This window comes from Lacerta agilis, chromosome 15, assembly GCF_009819535.1.
Source record: "Lacerta agilis isolate rLacAgi1 chromosome 15, rLacAgi1.pri, whole genome shotgun sequence".
Classification (NCBI taxonomy): Eukaryota; Metazoa; Chordata; class Lepidosauria; order Squamata; family Lacertidae; genus Lacerta; species Lacerta agilis.
In genome coordinates, this window is record NC_046326.1 from 24007312 (window position 1) to 24022378 (window position 15067).

The window sequence follows — 15067 nt, forward strand, 5'->3', positions numbered from 1 at the left end:
CCTGCTGGTATTTTATAAGCCTTGCATGTTCATTGACTTTACTTCTCCCCGCTCTCCTGTATTTTTTTTTTTTTAATTTAAGAATGTACCCAGTAAAGGAAATTATGGCAGTGTTACAATGTTACGTAAAACTAGCCATTCTGTAGGAGAATGATGGATTTTGGAATTGATTAAAAAACAAAAACATTTAATTGCTCCACATGTAACATTACTCTGCTTCAGAAATGTTTTGTATTTTGATATAAATAAACATTTGCAAAAAATGTTCTGCTGCGTGATAGTTTTGCTTTTCTTTAAGTGTGCCTGTGTGCTTATTTCATTTATGAATCAATTCCTAGAAAGCATTTCAAAGTGATTTCACAATGCCATAAAGACATATATAAAACGATTGGGACATATACAAGCAGTTAAAAGCACTGCCTATAAAAATTATATACATAAAAGTAATTAAAATAATTGCATGTATAAGAAGAATTTTAAATCCACTGCAGATGCTGACTGGGATAAAAAATATTCACTTAGAAGGTGTGCTGGAAGAGAAAACTCTTCAATAGGAATCATAGAATTATAGTCTAGGAAGGGACCCTAAGAGTTGGAAGGGATCGCAAAGGTCATCTGGTCCAACCCTCTGCAATGCATGAATCACGGCTAAATAATCCCTGACAGATGGCCACTCAAACTGTGTTTGAAAACCTCCAATGAAGGACATTCCACCACCTTCCGAGGTAGTACATTCCACTCTCAAACAGCAATTCCCCTCAGAAATTGCCCTCTTCCTAATGTTGAGTCAGAATCCCCTTACAGTGGTGCCCCGCTAGACGAAAATAATTCGTTCTGCGAAAATTTTCGTCTAGCGGGTTTTTCGTCTTGCGGAGCGGCAATGACAGCCGCGCTCCGCAAAACGGAAAAAAAAAAGACGAAAATTTTTCGTCTTGCGAGGCAGCCCCATAGACTTTTTCGTCTTGCGGGGCAGCCTTCCGCTAGACGAATGCCTTCGTCTAGCGAGTTTTTCGTCTTGCGAGGCATTCGTCTAGCGGGGTACCACTGTACTTGTCATTTGAATTCATTGCCTTGGGTCCGCCCTGCAGAAAACATTACTCCATCTTCGATGTGACAGTCCTTTAGTTATTTGAAGACGACTCTTAAATCACCACTCAGCCTTCCCTTATCCTGGCTGAACATACTCAACTCCTTGGTTGCCCTCCTCCAGCTTGTGAACATCCTTCTTAAATGGTGGTGCGCAGGACTGGACACAGAATAGAGTGCTACTATCACTTATTTTTATCAGGACACTATCCTAATGATGGTGAAAAGATAGTAAAGATGCGTCTGCCTGGAATATAATGGGAAAGAGTTGCGAGGGGTTGGCGTCACCACACTAATGCCCCAATTTCAATATCGTATGGAATGCAGCTCCTGAGTGGGTGGTGTCTGGAGGACAAGGTCTCCTACAGAATGCAATATTCAGGGATGAGACTATATTTTAGGCATCCTGGTCCCAAGCTGTATGAAGCTTTGTACATCACTACCTAGGCAAAAAAAGGACAGTCATGGGAATATCCAAATGAAAAGAAAAAAACAACACCGTGAAAGATCCCTGAACGAGATGAGCATATGTATATATATAGTAATACTTAAATGACAAAGTAGAATAGCTCAAAAACACTAAAGAAGTTGTGAACTAATCCAAAGGAAAATAATAATTTAACAAAGTTAACAAATGACTCCGAATACCAAAAATAACTACCAAAACAACCTTGACGAGTTGACGGCTAAAAATCTCGTTTCACTGTTGTGATCTATCAGTTTCCTCAGAAGGGGGAAAAAAGAAGAAATTATATTTTGTGTAACTCAAGACAGCTTAGTTGCTGTTAAATATAGGGGGAGGATAAGAAACTTCAAACAAAAAGAACACTCCCAGATAGTGAGTGGTAATATTCCAACTCGTGACTTTAATTAAGCTTCATTCCAAAGGTAGAAACCTAAATTTAAGTTCAAAAACAAGCTCCACGGCTTGTAAAATACGTCGACAAAGGGCTATGCAAGCTCCCACAATCTTATTGTTACGAAGCTGTTGCAAAGACTGATCTGTACATCACTACCAGCTTATGGACAGCAGTATGAACTAGTGAGAATGTTGAATTTAAACCAAGGAGATGGTGTTTAAAATCCTACTCACATGCTCACTACTACTCATTGCACACAACCACATGCAAGAGACCCCTGGTGCCTTTTCTCTTTTAAAAAGGTAAGAGGTACTGCTACAGGGAAGAAGCATTTCCAGCAGTGCCCATCATTTATTCCCTCACACTGGTCCACCCCCCAAAAAAAACCTGATTCCCCTGCCCTCAAGGGTACAAATTATTTATTTACATTTGCAAACACGTGACTACAACCCCACGGGGCGAAATGGCAGGCAGTACAAGGGTAGATGAGGCTTTCCTGCACCTGTGACTTCACTGTAAATAATGCCTTGTACAGCTCCACAGCTGTGCAGTTGAGTCCCCAAATCCCTGTGTCTTTGGCCCAGGTGGCTAGTCTGGGCTTTGGAAGGCTTTGGTGATTGTAATGTGCAGAAAAGTGATTCTCTTGTTTCAGGCAGCAGATGGGGAGGATTGTTTGTTTGAATGCACTTCCACCGGGGAAGTTTAATGTGAGAGCACAGACTCCTATCCATCTAGGCTGCCTAAAATGCATGCTTATCTATAGGACACCAGTGCTTTAACCTCATGGATGGACCTCAGACTAGATCAGTCAATTTTGCATGAGCTTAAAAGTCTATTTCATCCTATTCCACATTAACATTTTTAAGCAGGAAAATTCATATTAAAATATGTAGTTTATTGCATCATTTATCAGTATATTTAAATATGATAATTATTATCCCATGGATTTCTAAGGAGATTCTGACTAAACATCAGGAAGAAACTTTTTGACAGTAAGAGCTGCCAGAACTGTCACCCTCGCGAGGTTTGTTGGAGGTTTTTAAGCAGAGGTTGGATGGCCATCTTTCATGGATGTTTTAGCTTTGATTCCTGAATTGCAGAGGGTTGGACTAAGATGACCCTTGGTGTCACTTCCATCTCTACAAGTCTACAATTCTATGTTTCTAAGATTCCGCAGCCTCCAGCTGCTTATCCAACCTGAAGTTTTGTTTGTTTCTTTATTTTATTTTTTAAGGCATGGAATGGAGAAAGTGGACAGAATCCGCCCCCCCCCCCTCACAACACTATAATTTGTGGACAACTGATGAGGATGAATGTTCAAGATTCAGGGCAGATAAAAGAAAGTACGCCTTCACACAGTTCATAGTTCTAGAATGGAATTCGCTCCCACAGGAGATTATGTTAGCCGCTGACTTGGATGGCTTTAGAAGTTGACAAATTCATAGAGGTAAAAGGCTATCAATGGCCACTAGCTATGATGGCAATGATCTTCCTCCATGGTCAGAGACAGCAATGCACCTGAATACCAGTTGCTGGAAAACTGGAGGGGAGAGTAGTGCTCTTGCACTTGTTTCCTGCTTTCAGGTTCCCCATGGCAGGGCACCTGGTTGGCCACTGTGAGAGAACAGGATGCTGGACTAACCTCATCCAGCTGGCTGCTGCTGCTGCTACTACTACCACTATTTTCTACCCCGCCCATCTGGCTGGGTTTCCCCAGCCAGTTGGGTGGTTATAACAGAACATTAAAAACAGAATAAAACTTCCAAACATTAAAAACTTCCCTAAACAGGGCTGCCTTCAGATGTATTCTAAAAGTCGGATAGTTCCTTGACATCTGATGGGATGGCACCACTACTGAGAAGGCGCTCTGCCTGGTTCCCTGTAACCTCACTTCTTGCAGTGAGGGAACCGCCGGAAGGCCCTCGGCGCTGGACCTCAGTGTCAGAGCTGAACGATGGGGGTGGAGATGCTCCTTCAGGTATACTGGGCCGAGGCTGTTTAAGGCTTAAAAGGTCAGCAACAACACTTTTCTTACATTCTGATCTGAAAAAGCACCTTGGAAGGAGCAACCATTTGCTACCTTCTCTTTAGTTTTAATCAAAGTGCAAGATGTTAGGGAGTCTAGCTCCTAAGCACCTGAGATCAGTATGCTCACATTTTCTAAAAAATAAATCCCTTCCTATAACAGACATCTTTCTGCTTGGATTTGTTTAAAAGTAAAAAGGTTTCACTTAAAAAGTACAACAATGACCAGTTGTAGGCAGACTTCCCGCCTTCCTGTACTTCCAGGAAAAAACCAGCCTGGGACATCATAAGGTTTTTGAAGAATGAGCACACAGGGAGGCTGCAGAATGCTGGAAAGATGGTTTGAAGAATGACAGTGAGGACACTTACAAACACCCCTGGGCAACCTCAAAATCCTACATCCACTCAAAGAGAGTGAATGAAGCTGAACATTGGACGATTCAGAGCAGACAAAAAGAAAGTACTTCTTCACACAGCATGTAGTTATGCTATGGAATTCGCTCCCAGGACTTTGGTGGCAACTGTGCTCCAAAGACGTCTCTGGGTAAGTACAGACGTGTGTGTTTGTCGTACCCAGAATCCTAAATCCTAAATGGACACCAGTGTGTCTTTGGAGATTTGACCAGGTGCTTTATGACTTACTCCCCCCCCCCACACCTGCCCCCCCACACCTTGGAACAGACACAATCGGTCCTGAACCAATCCGAAAACAGTGGTTCTGAATCAGCACTCCATGGATACTCAAGAGATACAGCTCAGCCAGCCTTTCTATTTGATTTGATGGAGAGAGGGGCAACTCTAGGTCAACTTCCTTCTGTCTGCATGGGATTGTTTCCCACAGGCGTTAAAGGGGAAGGATTGAGGCTGCAGGGCACAAAAGTTAATTTTCACATCATGCATTCAAAGTTAACTTTGCACTTTTAATTTTATCAACACACTTCTTACACTCTGGAAGGATATGACAGGCCATACATTGTTTTGAAAGTAACATGTTTTCATTGCTTTTCTTGACATCTATTACACAGACTCAAGCAATACTGTGTCATCGTCCTCATGCCCCATCTAATACTACTGCTGCTGCTGCTGCTGCTACTACTACTACTACTACTACTACTACTACATTATTTATATGCCACCCATCTGACTGGGTTGCCCCAGCCACTCTGGGCAGCTCCCAACCAAAAAACAGTAAAAACACATAACTGAGGTCCACCATTCCAGAAATCAAAGTCCATTTTTACTAAACCTGCGAGCATAGATAATTCCTAAATGCATTTTGTATTAATTTATTTCAGTCAATAACCAGTTGAAAAGGAGGGACACAATATAGTACATTAAGTTCAATATTAAATATAGAATTGAAAAACTATGTAGAATATAAAAAACAGTGAGAAATTTAAAATAATTATATTGAAATGAGGCAGAACAGCTTAAGGTGTTAATAATTTTAAAATTAGGACAAGATCCTGCACCAACAAGCTATTGCTGCCACACAAAAAACAGCTACCCAGTATTTTATGCTGTTGGCGCACAACCAGTTTTTGAGATCTTTAGCTAAGTGCCAAATGAAGGTCATCCAGGTATCTTGTCTTTTGCACCTTTGCTGGCCCTGCAGTACTCAGTGAGCTTCTCATTCAAGGCTAGCTGTTGGACCTTCACAAGCCAGCCTTTCTTGGTAAAGTCCACAGTCTTCCAGATTCAAAAGAATAAACAGCTGTATTTGTTCCACAATGAATCTGACCAATAAGTATCTGCCGTCCCCATCTCATTATGACATCATGGTTGCCCGGACAACTTTCTTTTTGCGCTTAGTGACGCAATAATGTCTCCCTGCCACAAACACACAACTGGAATTGCAGAGGCCACAAGTTTTCTATGGCAGATGAGAACGGTGGCTGAGGCAAGGGAGATCTGGCCCTCGCTAAGAGTGCCTCAGGATGATCATTACCACATGGGGAGCGTACATCTTGTTCCGCAGGGCTTCTAGAACACCTTTCCCAGCTGACGATGCTCCAGTAAGGGCACAGGAGGTTGCTTGGATCCTTGGGCTGCTCTCTGGGCCCAGAAGGGGCTGTGAGGTGGTGAAGGGGGGGTGATATCAGTGCTTTCCTTCTAGGAAAAGGGTGCCGGTATTGCGTATCATTGAGTACCCCAATTCAAAAAAAAAAAAAGCACTGGTGATACTTACTATAAGGTGACCACTCATTTTCCTTTTTCCCTTTAAGGCTGATAACATAGTTGAGCCAGAGATAGAGTACGTATTGGAGCATTGGCTGAAGAAGGTGAGTGTAATGAATAGGGCTACAGGCTGAAATTGGGGGCAGGTAAGCCATAGCTCAGTGGCAGAGTATCTGCTTTGCATGCAGAAGCTCCCAAATTCAATCCCCATCATCTCCAGGTGTGTCTGGAAAACTTTCCCTGCCCAAATCCCCGGGAAAGCTTTTAGCTTAGACAAACCTGTCCAGATATTTGGAATGTTGGTGTGTGTTTCAATCTATTTTTAGTTTATTGATTACTTTGGGTGTTTTATTTCTTTTTTAAAAAATGCTTTGAACGGTTGTTTTTACTAATAATATCATTGTTTCATTCTTTTTATAAGTGGCATTGAGGTTGTTGTTTTTTAACCATCAAGCAGTGTATACATTTTACAAAACGAATAAAATTTAAGCTACCGCCTGTCAGCATTGACAGCACTGAGACAGATGAAACAAGGGGCTGGGTTAATATTGGGCAGCTTTCTATGCTTCTTCCATGCAGACTGCTTGGAAGGAATTCGGATCTAGCACACAACATTAGCATGGAGACCGGGGACCTATGTAAGCGCTCATCATGGAATCCAACGACAGACCTGGGTTACATACAATACTGGCGTAAAACACAAGCAAACGTAACCCACTGAATATCTTGAAAGCAGTCTCTTGTTTTATATCATGCCCACAAACATGGGGTTCAAATTGCAAAGTAAAGTAAGGAGTCCATAAAGTAAGAAGTCCTACTGGAATATAGTTGTTGGTATGTATAATATAATTGATTTGTATAATTTAATTGAGTTCATCACACTTTCAAGTATTGATATATAAGAATAGAACTTTATACTGCATCATTTTGATTTATAGCTGCTGAAGAAGCCGTAAGGCGGAACAAGTGGACTTAATTCCGGAAAGCCTTGTTCTGTTTACATCGATTTATGGACTTCTTACTTTACTTTGCAATTTGAACCCCATGTTTGTGGTCATGATATAAAACAAGAGACTGCTTTCAAGATATTCAGCGGGTTATGTCTGTTTGTGTTTAGCACTCATCATGGGGCTTAACTAGCCACATGAGCATGAGCATGCTAGCGCCACCCTCCTCAAACTCTGCATGTTCAAGGATGGTTATCTGCACCAGGTTAGCCTTCTGCACTTAGGGAAGCTTTCGCATGTTTTTGAAACCACATTTAACCAAGGCACTAAAATGCAGAGGAGCCTACAGGGTTATAGGATGGCTCTCCATTGTGGATAGCATTGTGGGTAAGTAGGATAGAGGTAAGCCTAACTGAGCCACATGTGCATGCTTTCACTTCCACATGTATCTAAAACTGCTGTCACACACATCATTCCCAAGTCTTTTTCATCCTGGTTTACATCAATCCATTGTTGTTTCAATCTGCATACACATATTTATTTTTAAGCATATTATCTCAGACCTATGCATTTCTAATTTCCCTCTCAATACCTGCATTTCTAAATATATTTTATTGTGCAATGGGGAGGGAGGGAGAGCAAGAGAGAGAGAGGGAGAAAAAACGTTGATGTTCTGCCTTGAGTGAGTCTGGGTCTTTTTGGAGCCATGAGTTGCAAAATGCATTTTTTAGTTGGTTGGCCCTAATGTGGGTGAGGGTTTGATCATGCATAAAAGTTAGCTATGCTGAGGTCCTGTTCAAAGTCCCCTCTCTTCATACTTTGCCTCCCATGATATCTAAATTGCAATCTCATTTTGGGGCAGAAGTCTGTTTCTTTTCATCTCTCTCTTCTTATGAAACTCTATGAAGTCAAGTGTCATTCACATTTATGGCTTGGCATAAATCAGTAGTCGTACCTTGGAAGCCCAACAGAATCAGTTCCAGAAGTCCGTTTGACTTCCAAAATGTTTGAAAACCAAATTCCGGCTTCTAATTGGCTGCAGGAAGTTCCTGTAGCCAACCAGAAGCCGCAGAGGCCCAGTTGGAGGTTCGGCTTCCAAAAATAGTTCACAAACCGGAACAGTCACTTCTGGGTTTGTAACGTTTGGGAGCCAAAATGTTCGGGAAATAACTGTTTGAAAACCAAGGCACAACTGTAATGACATTAATGGTGACCAACTAGTTTTGTGTGATAAATGACTTCACTTTGGGGGAAGAATATGGTGGTGGCATGTTTGTTTGTGTTGCCTCTTAGATTGAAGAAGATGCTGTCAAGATCTTTAGGCAGAAGTCAGAAAACAGGTCGGACTGCCAGATGGAAGGGATCAGAACTTTTCCTTCGGTTGGCCTAGATTTGGCGGCAGCAAGATCAAAACCAGAAACCTGGGAGACCTTTGAAGACAGGAGGCCACCAAGGGTGAGTGAGAGCTGCAGCAGTTTATGTGCAGATAAGAATGGGATAGAGAAAAGGTATCAGAGGAGCAATACTTAGGTGACTTATAGGCTGTGGATCCAAACATCTGGAGAACTGATTTTTTTTAAGGGTCTTGGGAATTGTGGTTCTGTGAGTGGTAAACTACAGTTTCCAGCATTCTTTTTGTGTGCATGGTGATGAATATTCTTCCAATATGCTTTAAATGTATTCTATGGAGAAATCAGTGTATTTCTGTCTGTGTCAGTTTCAGTAAGTCCATTCTTCCCCTACTTTCTGCATATCTTTTTTTTTAAAGAGCTATGCAACAAATTTGCATTTAAATTACACATAGTTTTGTATACACTTTTCCTTGAAATATGCAACTTGTAAGCTTTTTGAGCTCATTTTCAACTCATTACCCCCCCTTTAAAATAAATATTTTTGGATTTTTGGTCCTGTAAAGAACACATTTTCAAATGTATTTTGACTGAACCAAACCTGCATTGCAAAATTCAGAGAAGTGAGTATGCAATTCCAGGTGGAAGACTGGAATTTTCACAGCCCTCTAGCAACTAGTGTGGCTCGTTTACCAGAAGTTATGTATTTAGCATTACCTCTGGAAGTGTATACTCGATTCTGACCAAACTATGCCTCCTAGAGCAATATATACATTTTTCTGGTGCACATAAGCAGACTTTTCATATCACTGTTGCAGGAGTGTTCCAGCACAATACTTTCATCCAGTTCCAGCCTGGACCTGACAGATGACAGGACAAGGATCCAGTTTGTCCGATGGAGGTGAGCCTTCACATGGGTCAATGGTATCCGTTGAAGTGATGAGCAATGGCACTCTGAATGATCTGAGTGCACACTCTTGAACAGGGGTGGGACATTGATCTTTCCTTGAAATATGCAACCACAGAATAGTTTTGTAGTGTGGGAAACCTTTGGTCACCCAGATGTTGCTGAATTACAACTCTCATCACCCCAGGAAGGCCTGGGATAGTGGGAGTTGTAGTTCAGCAACACCTGGATGGTGAAAGGAGGACCTGCAACCCTCTAGATGTTAGTGTACTCCAACACTCAGCTGCCTCAGTCAGCACAATGTCCAGAGATGTTGGGAGTGGTAACCTAACAACATCTGCAGGTCTGGAGGTTCCCCACCTTTGGTCTAGAACGTGATCCTGAATCCTTTGCACTATGCTGGAATCCCATGGAAGATATGCAGATGATTCCACAGCAGGCAACTCAATGTGGAGAGGGGATCCAGAGGAGAGGAAACAGAAAACCATGGAGCTAGACTTCTTCAGATGTGCACCCAAAAGATGAACAGAGCTGAGTTCAAGCATTACTGTATGTGTGATTTTATGAGGCCTTCTGAGAGTAGAGCATGGCTTCTTGTGACAACTCAACTGTATGCAAGACTCACTTTGAGAGATGAATGAATTTTTAGCACCAGACCTTGAAAACCTGGCAGGTTTGGTAAGTTTAGCCCAGAGAAGAGGCAGTTAAAAGGGGAGAAGATTGCCATCTTCAAATATTTGAACAGCTGTCACATAGATGATGAATCAGATTCCTTTCCAGATACTCCCAAAGACCAAAGACCAGGACCTAAACTGATGGGTCCAATTGACAAGAAAATTGATTTAAACTAAATATTATGAGAAATTTCCTGACCATGGAACAAAAATTACCTTGGATGGTAGTTGACTCTCCTTTGGGATGGGTTTTTTTAAAAAAGAGGCTGGATGACTACCTAATGATCTCCCCATTATCTTGATTCTCTTCTGCTTTAATTGTTTTTAATGTTGTTTTAAAATTATTGTAACCTATCTTGGAACCTCATGGGGTGGTTAAGAAATTTAAGACTACTCTTGTTGTTGGGTTGTTGTTGTTACTGTGGTTTCCTGGGCAGGGGTTGGACTATGTGACATATCCGATGTCCTTTCCAACTCTGTGATTCTATTTTTCAGTCACACCCGGGTGTATCATGTCACGAGCGATATGAGAAAGGATGCCATGCAAGAGAGGCTGGATAAAGTGAGCAATAGGTGAGACCCGGCTGGGGAAGGGCCATAGCTCAGTGGTAGAGCATCTGCTATACATGCAGAACTCCCCAGGTTCAATCCCCAGCATCGCCAAATAAGATTGGGAATGTCCTCTGCCTGAAATCCTGGACAGCTGCTACTATCAGTCAGTGTAGAAGATGTTGAGCAAGATAGACCAATGCCCTGACCCAGTTTAAGGTAACTTTTTACACTCCTGAAATAACAATTCTATCCCTGCAAGTTCAATACTGTACAATGCTCCCCTTCCACCCTTAACGCCAGCTTCCAAAAATAATTCTTACCTAGTTCTGCCCTATTAGTATGAAAATAAATTCACTGAATCCTAGATGTGATCCAATGTGGAATTCTTTTATCAGTGAGTCTCAGTCTAACCCTAGGAGTGGGGAAATAGACCGTAACATCTCTACACACAATTTCTATAGTCGGAGTTGATCTGCAGATGGATATTGCAATTTGAATCACATCCAAAGAGACTGGCAAAGGGTATTCCATTTAGGCCAACTAGTTTTCCTTACCTTCTGTTTTTATATTGTTTCATAGGGAACTTCCTTACATTGAGTCAGACAATTGGTCCATATATATATAACAAACTTTACTGAAAAAATTAAATACAGGGTAAACTTCAAACTAAAGCGTTAAGATTATTTCTCCATAGTGGCTGCTGCAACTGAGACAGAAGGGAGTTACTGTCAAACCCTTCTTTCTTTGCTATTCCTCGTATGTGTAAAAGAAAGCACTTCTGGAATGCTTAACTCACTGTTGGAGGGTGATAAGGGGACAATTGTTCCATCTAGTTCATTCTTGTCTACACTGACCTTGATTTCTAGCAGAGGTCCTTCCTAGCCCTGTTTGGAGATAAGAACAGAAGAAGAGCCTGCTGGATCAGACCACGGGCTCATCTAGTCCAGCATCCTGTTCTCACAGTGTCCAACCAGATGCCCCAAATGGCAAACCAGCGAGCGAGATTTGAGCACAATAGCTACTCTCCCCTCCTACCATTTTCCAGCAACTGGCACGCGGAAATATTGCTGTCGTTACCATTGTCTCCAAGACATGTGGATGCCAACCAATGCCAGGCCTAATTATGCCCATGGGATGGAGGTTTCCCACTCTGGGATATGTCTTGAAGTGGGGGTTTGGTGACAAAGTGTGTGTGTGTGTGGGGGAGCTCAAGAGGCCCACCATGCTTGACCTTGCGTGTACTGTGTGTGGGTCTAAATCCAGGGAAGATTCATCAGACATGCTCCCCAAGCCCAGAATTGCCCTTGATTTCACCCTGTGGACTTAGAATAGGAGGAAAGGTGGTTGAGCAGCACCTGTGGGCTTCCCCTTCCTCCTTTTTCTGGTGGGCTTGCAGCATCTTAAGTGGCTTGCTGGCCTTCCAAAGAGCCTTGATGCCTTTCTCTCCAACCCCCTTTCCCAGAGCTGCTCCTCAGTTTTATTGATGGACTCGCCACCTCACATTGCTGTGGCAGGCTGACATGTTTGGGGGCAACTAAGTGGCCATCTCACAAGAATGGGTGTGGGGGGGTCTTGTCCAGGGTTCCTGGATGTGCACCTTCAGCAGGTTTTTGTGTCCTGAATCCACTACCAGCTCTTGTCCAGATTCTGCAGGAGAGCAAGTTCGGTCTGACCTCATTTCTTTACCACCCAGTGTCTCCAGGGTCATGTTCCAAGCTGTGACTGACCTGGACAGCGGCCCGTCGGACGCCAATCTCCACTTCTCAATGCCAGCGTATTAAGACATGGACAGGTGAGGTGCTCATACCCCAGCCCTCTGCCTTTCTCTCCGTGGGATTTTAGCATTGCAAGGGGCCCCAAGGCCATTTGAACCACTCATTGCAGGAACCTGCAGTCACAGCGCTGAGATGTGGTTGCCTATTTCCACAGAGAGACAGCTGGCCACCTCTGTTCCACTGCTAAACAGCCCTTACCATTAGGACTCTTCTGTTAATGTTTAGCTCTACGTACCAGCCATGATGGCTATGATCTGCCTCCACAATTGGAAATAGTAATGATTCTGAATATTTGTGGCTGGAAACCGCAGGTGAGCACACTTACGCTCATGTACTGCTTGCAGGTTTCCCACAGGCACCTGGCTGGCCACGGTAAGAGCAGGATGCTGGGCTGGATGGGCCATTGACCTAGTGGCTTGAGTCTGTGAGCTCTGTTCATGCCACCTCTAGTGCCTCCACAACCCTGGAGGACGGAGGTGTTGACAGCACTGGCTCAGTGTCCAATTTAGTCTCTGTTGCCTCCCCTGCAGGAGGAAACTCCTCACCACCTAGAGGCAGTGCTGGGGTAGGGGAACTCAACTGCAGGATGTCTCTGATTAGAGGTGTCTGATGCCACAGGGGTACTTTTCTGCCAACCTGAATTATCCCTTCCCTGGACCCAGCTTTCCATTTCCTGGACTTCCGTGGGCTCACAGTCAGTGGAATAGCGTGGGGGGTGCCAGGGGGGCTGTTGCCCCAGGTGCACAATCTGTAAAGGGTGTATGTGAAAACCAGGCAGCCCCACGGAGATTCCTGTCATGCTCTGCCTGGCTCCAGCAGTGCAGGGGGAGTGCAGAGGGTGAACAGCACCTTCCGTGCTGCGCCCCCACTTGGCATGTGAGTGGCCGTCCAGAGGCAGCATGGGTTGGGGAACGTGGGAGGGGAGGTACTCTTCACCCTCCGCACCCCGCCTGGTGCATGAATGTCCATCGGGCATTGAGGGCTGGGCAAGCATGCTCCACCCCGCCTGGCACACATGCACACGCACCCACCCCAGGCACTGGCGAACAGTGCTACGCCCCTGCCTACAGTCAATTTTCCCCATCCTGCCAGGACCCCCTTCAGGACTGCCCAGATCCAATGCCCCAAGTTGCTTCCATTCCTCCTCAGGGTCGTTCCATCCCCTCCATGACATCTCTATGGGACTCATGACCTCAATGTTGTTGGACTACAACTCCCACCATTCTTGACCTCTGGTCATACTGGCTGGGGGTTGATGAGAGTTGTAGGTCAATGGCATCCTGAGGGTCACATGTTCCGCATCCCTGATCTCATCCATACAGCTTGGGCAGGAACCTGGGGGAAGGAAAATGCAGAAGCCTCTAGTCCCCCCCCCCTGATTTCTGGATCAAACTAAAAAAAAAAAAAAGCACCAGTCACTCAGTTAGCAATTTGAAACGTCTGTTGGGAAATAATGACCTGGTAGCAGCTCTAGCAGTGACATGTGATGTTTTCCCGATGCAAGAACATCATTCCCCTCCCGATCTTCTTCCTGTGCTTTCCTCCTCCCAGAGTCCCTATTTCCTTGTGGCTCTTGAGGAGAAGGAGATGCCCTTCCTGTTCTGCCCTCTGGGTCTTCTTCTTCGGCTGTGAAAGCCCTGCCTTCTTGAAACGGCCAGAGAAGCAGCTTGAATCCCGCGGAAGGATTTGCTTATTTTTTTTTGCTCGGGCTATTATAAATGCCTGGCTTTGTGAACTGTGAATGACTAATAAAAAAAAAATGCTTACCATTTAAAGTGCTTTCTAAAAGACAGGCTGGGCTTTCCTTTCATCTTTTTTTGGAGGGTGCAAAGTTTTTAAAGGGTAAGTGTGGATGCAGTCCTGGTGCCTGGAGTTGGCACCACAGGGCATCGGCCAAGGCCCACATCCCTGCACGGGGCCTGCTGCTGGTCCCTAAAGCCCCACCAGACCCCGTTCCTCCTCTTTGCTAAGGCTGCCTGAGCAGCAATGTGAGCGGTGACGAGGAGGAGGAGATGCAGACTCCACTTAAGCTGCTGTCTCATTCTGGGCTGCAGTGCGCAAAGGGCAACAGATGGGCAGTTGTGAAAGTGGCCAGGAAGTGGGAGGACATGGTGGTGCCTTAGTCTGCATCTGTTGCTCCCTCTTCATGCCTCTTCTAATCCTGGGAAACCAGGGGGCAGGGGAGCTTGTCTTAGCAGGAGGAGTGGAGACACCTTGGCTTCTTCACCAGCCTGACTCATTTCTGCCTCTTGGCCTTTCTCCTCTTCAGCTTCTGCTTCTGGACTTCTGTCTGCCACAGACTCCCCCTGCTCACTAAACCCTGTTGCCTCTTCAGCTTCTGACACCACCTCCTCCCAGTCTGCGCCCTCTTCTCCCTCTGTCTACTCATCGTTGTCCCACCACCAGTCCCTGGGCTCTGAGCCTTCATTCCTTGGGGTTCCCCAGCTGGTGGCTCTCACCACTCCTCTGTGTCCATGGCACCCAAACCCCACAGGCTAACTTAGGTAGGTGGGACTACACCCTTGCCATAATAATGATGGCAGGCGAATGACAGGCGATTGATGGTTGGGTTGTCCAACTCACCTCTCAAAGTTGTCCCATGGAGGTGGGGTTCCTGTTACCCTGCAGGATCGAGTTCAATCCTGCTTCCTGCAGGGGTAAAAACTGCTAATCCAACTATGTCTCTGCCTGCCCCACACCTGATGTTGAATACA

At 44.5% G+C, this 15067-nt stretch overlaps 1 protein-coding gene across 1 annotated transcript; it reads left to right on the forward strand.

Annotated features, from left to right (window-relative positions):
* Positions 1–5786: 5786 nt before the first annotated feature.
* Positions 5787–14093, forward strand: SPATA19 (spermatogenesis associated 19). Its single transcript, XM_033172031.1, has 7 exons — positions 5787–5986; positions 6197–6253; positions 8390–8551; positions 9264–9346; positions 10522–10599; positions 12272–12370; positions 13905–14093. The coding sequence occupies exons 1-6, from the start codon at positions 5909–5911 to the stop codon at positions 12357–12359; spliced, it is 546 nt and encodes a 181-aa protein (XP_033027922.1). The 5' UTR covers positions 5787–5908; the 3' UTR covers positions 12360–12370; positions 13905–14093.
* The last annotated feature ends 974 nt before the right edge of the window (positions 14094–15067 follow it).

What these genes read in the sequence shown, in the direction of transcription:
- SPATA19 (XM_033172031.1), top strand. Translation starts at nt 5,909, where the DNA reads ATGATCATTACCACATGGGGAGCGTACATCTTGTTCCGCAGGGCTTCT. An exon ending in AAGACAGGAGGCCACCAAGG is followed by an intron (nt 8,552 to 9,263) that starts GTGAGTGAGAGC and finishes TCACTGTTGCAG; the next exon opens with GAGTGTTCCAGCACAATACT. An exon ending in ATCCAGTTTGTCCGATGGAG is followed by an intron (nt 9,347 to 10,521) that starts GTGAGCCTTCAC and finishes TCTATTTTTCAG; the next exon opens with TCACACCCGGGTGTATCATG.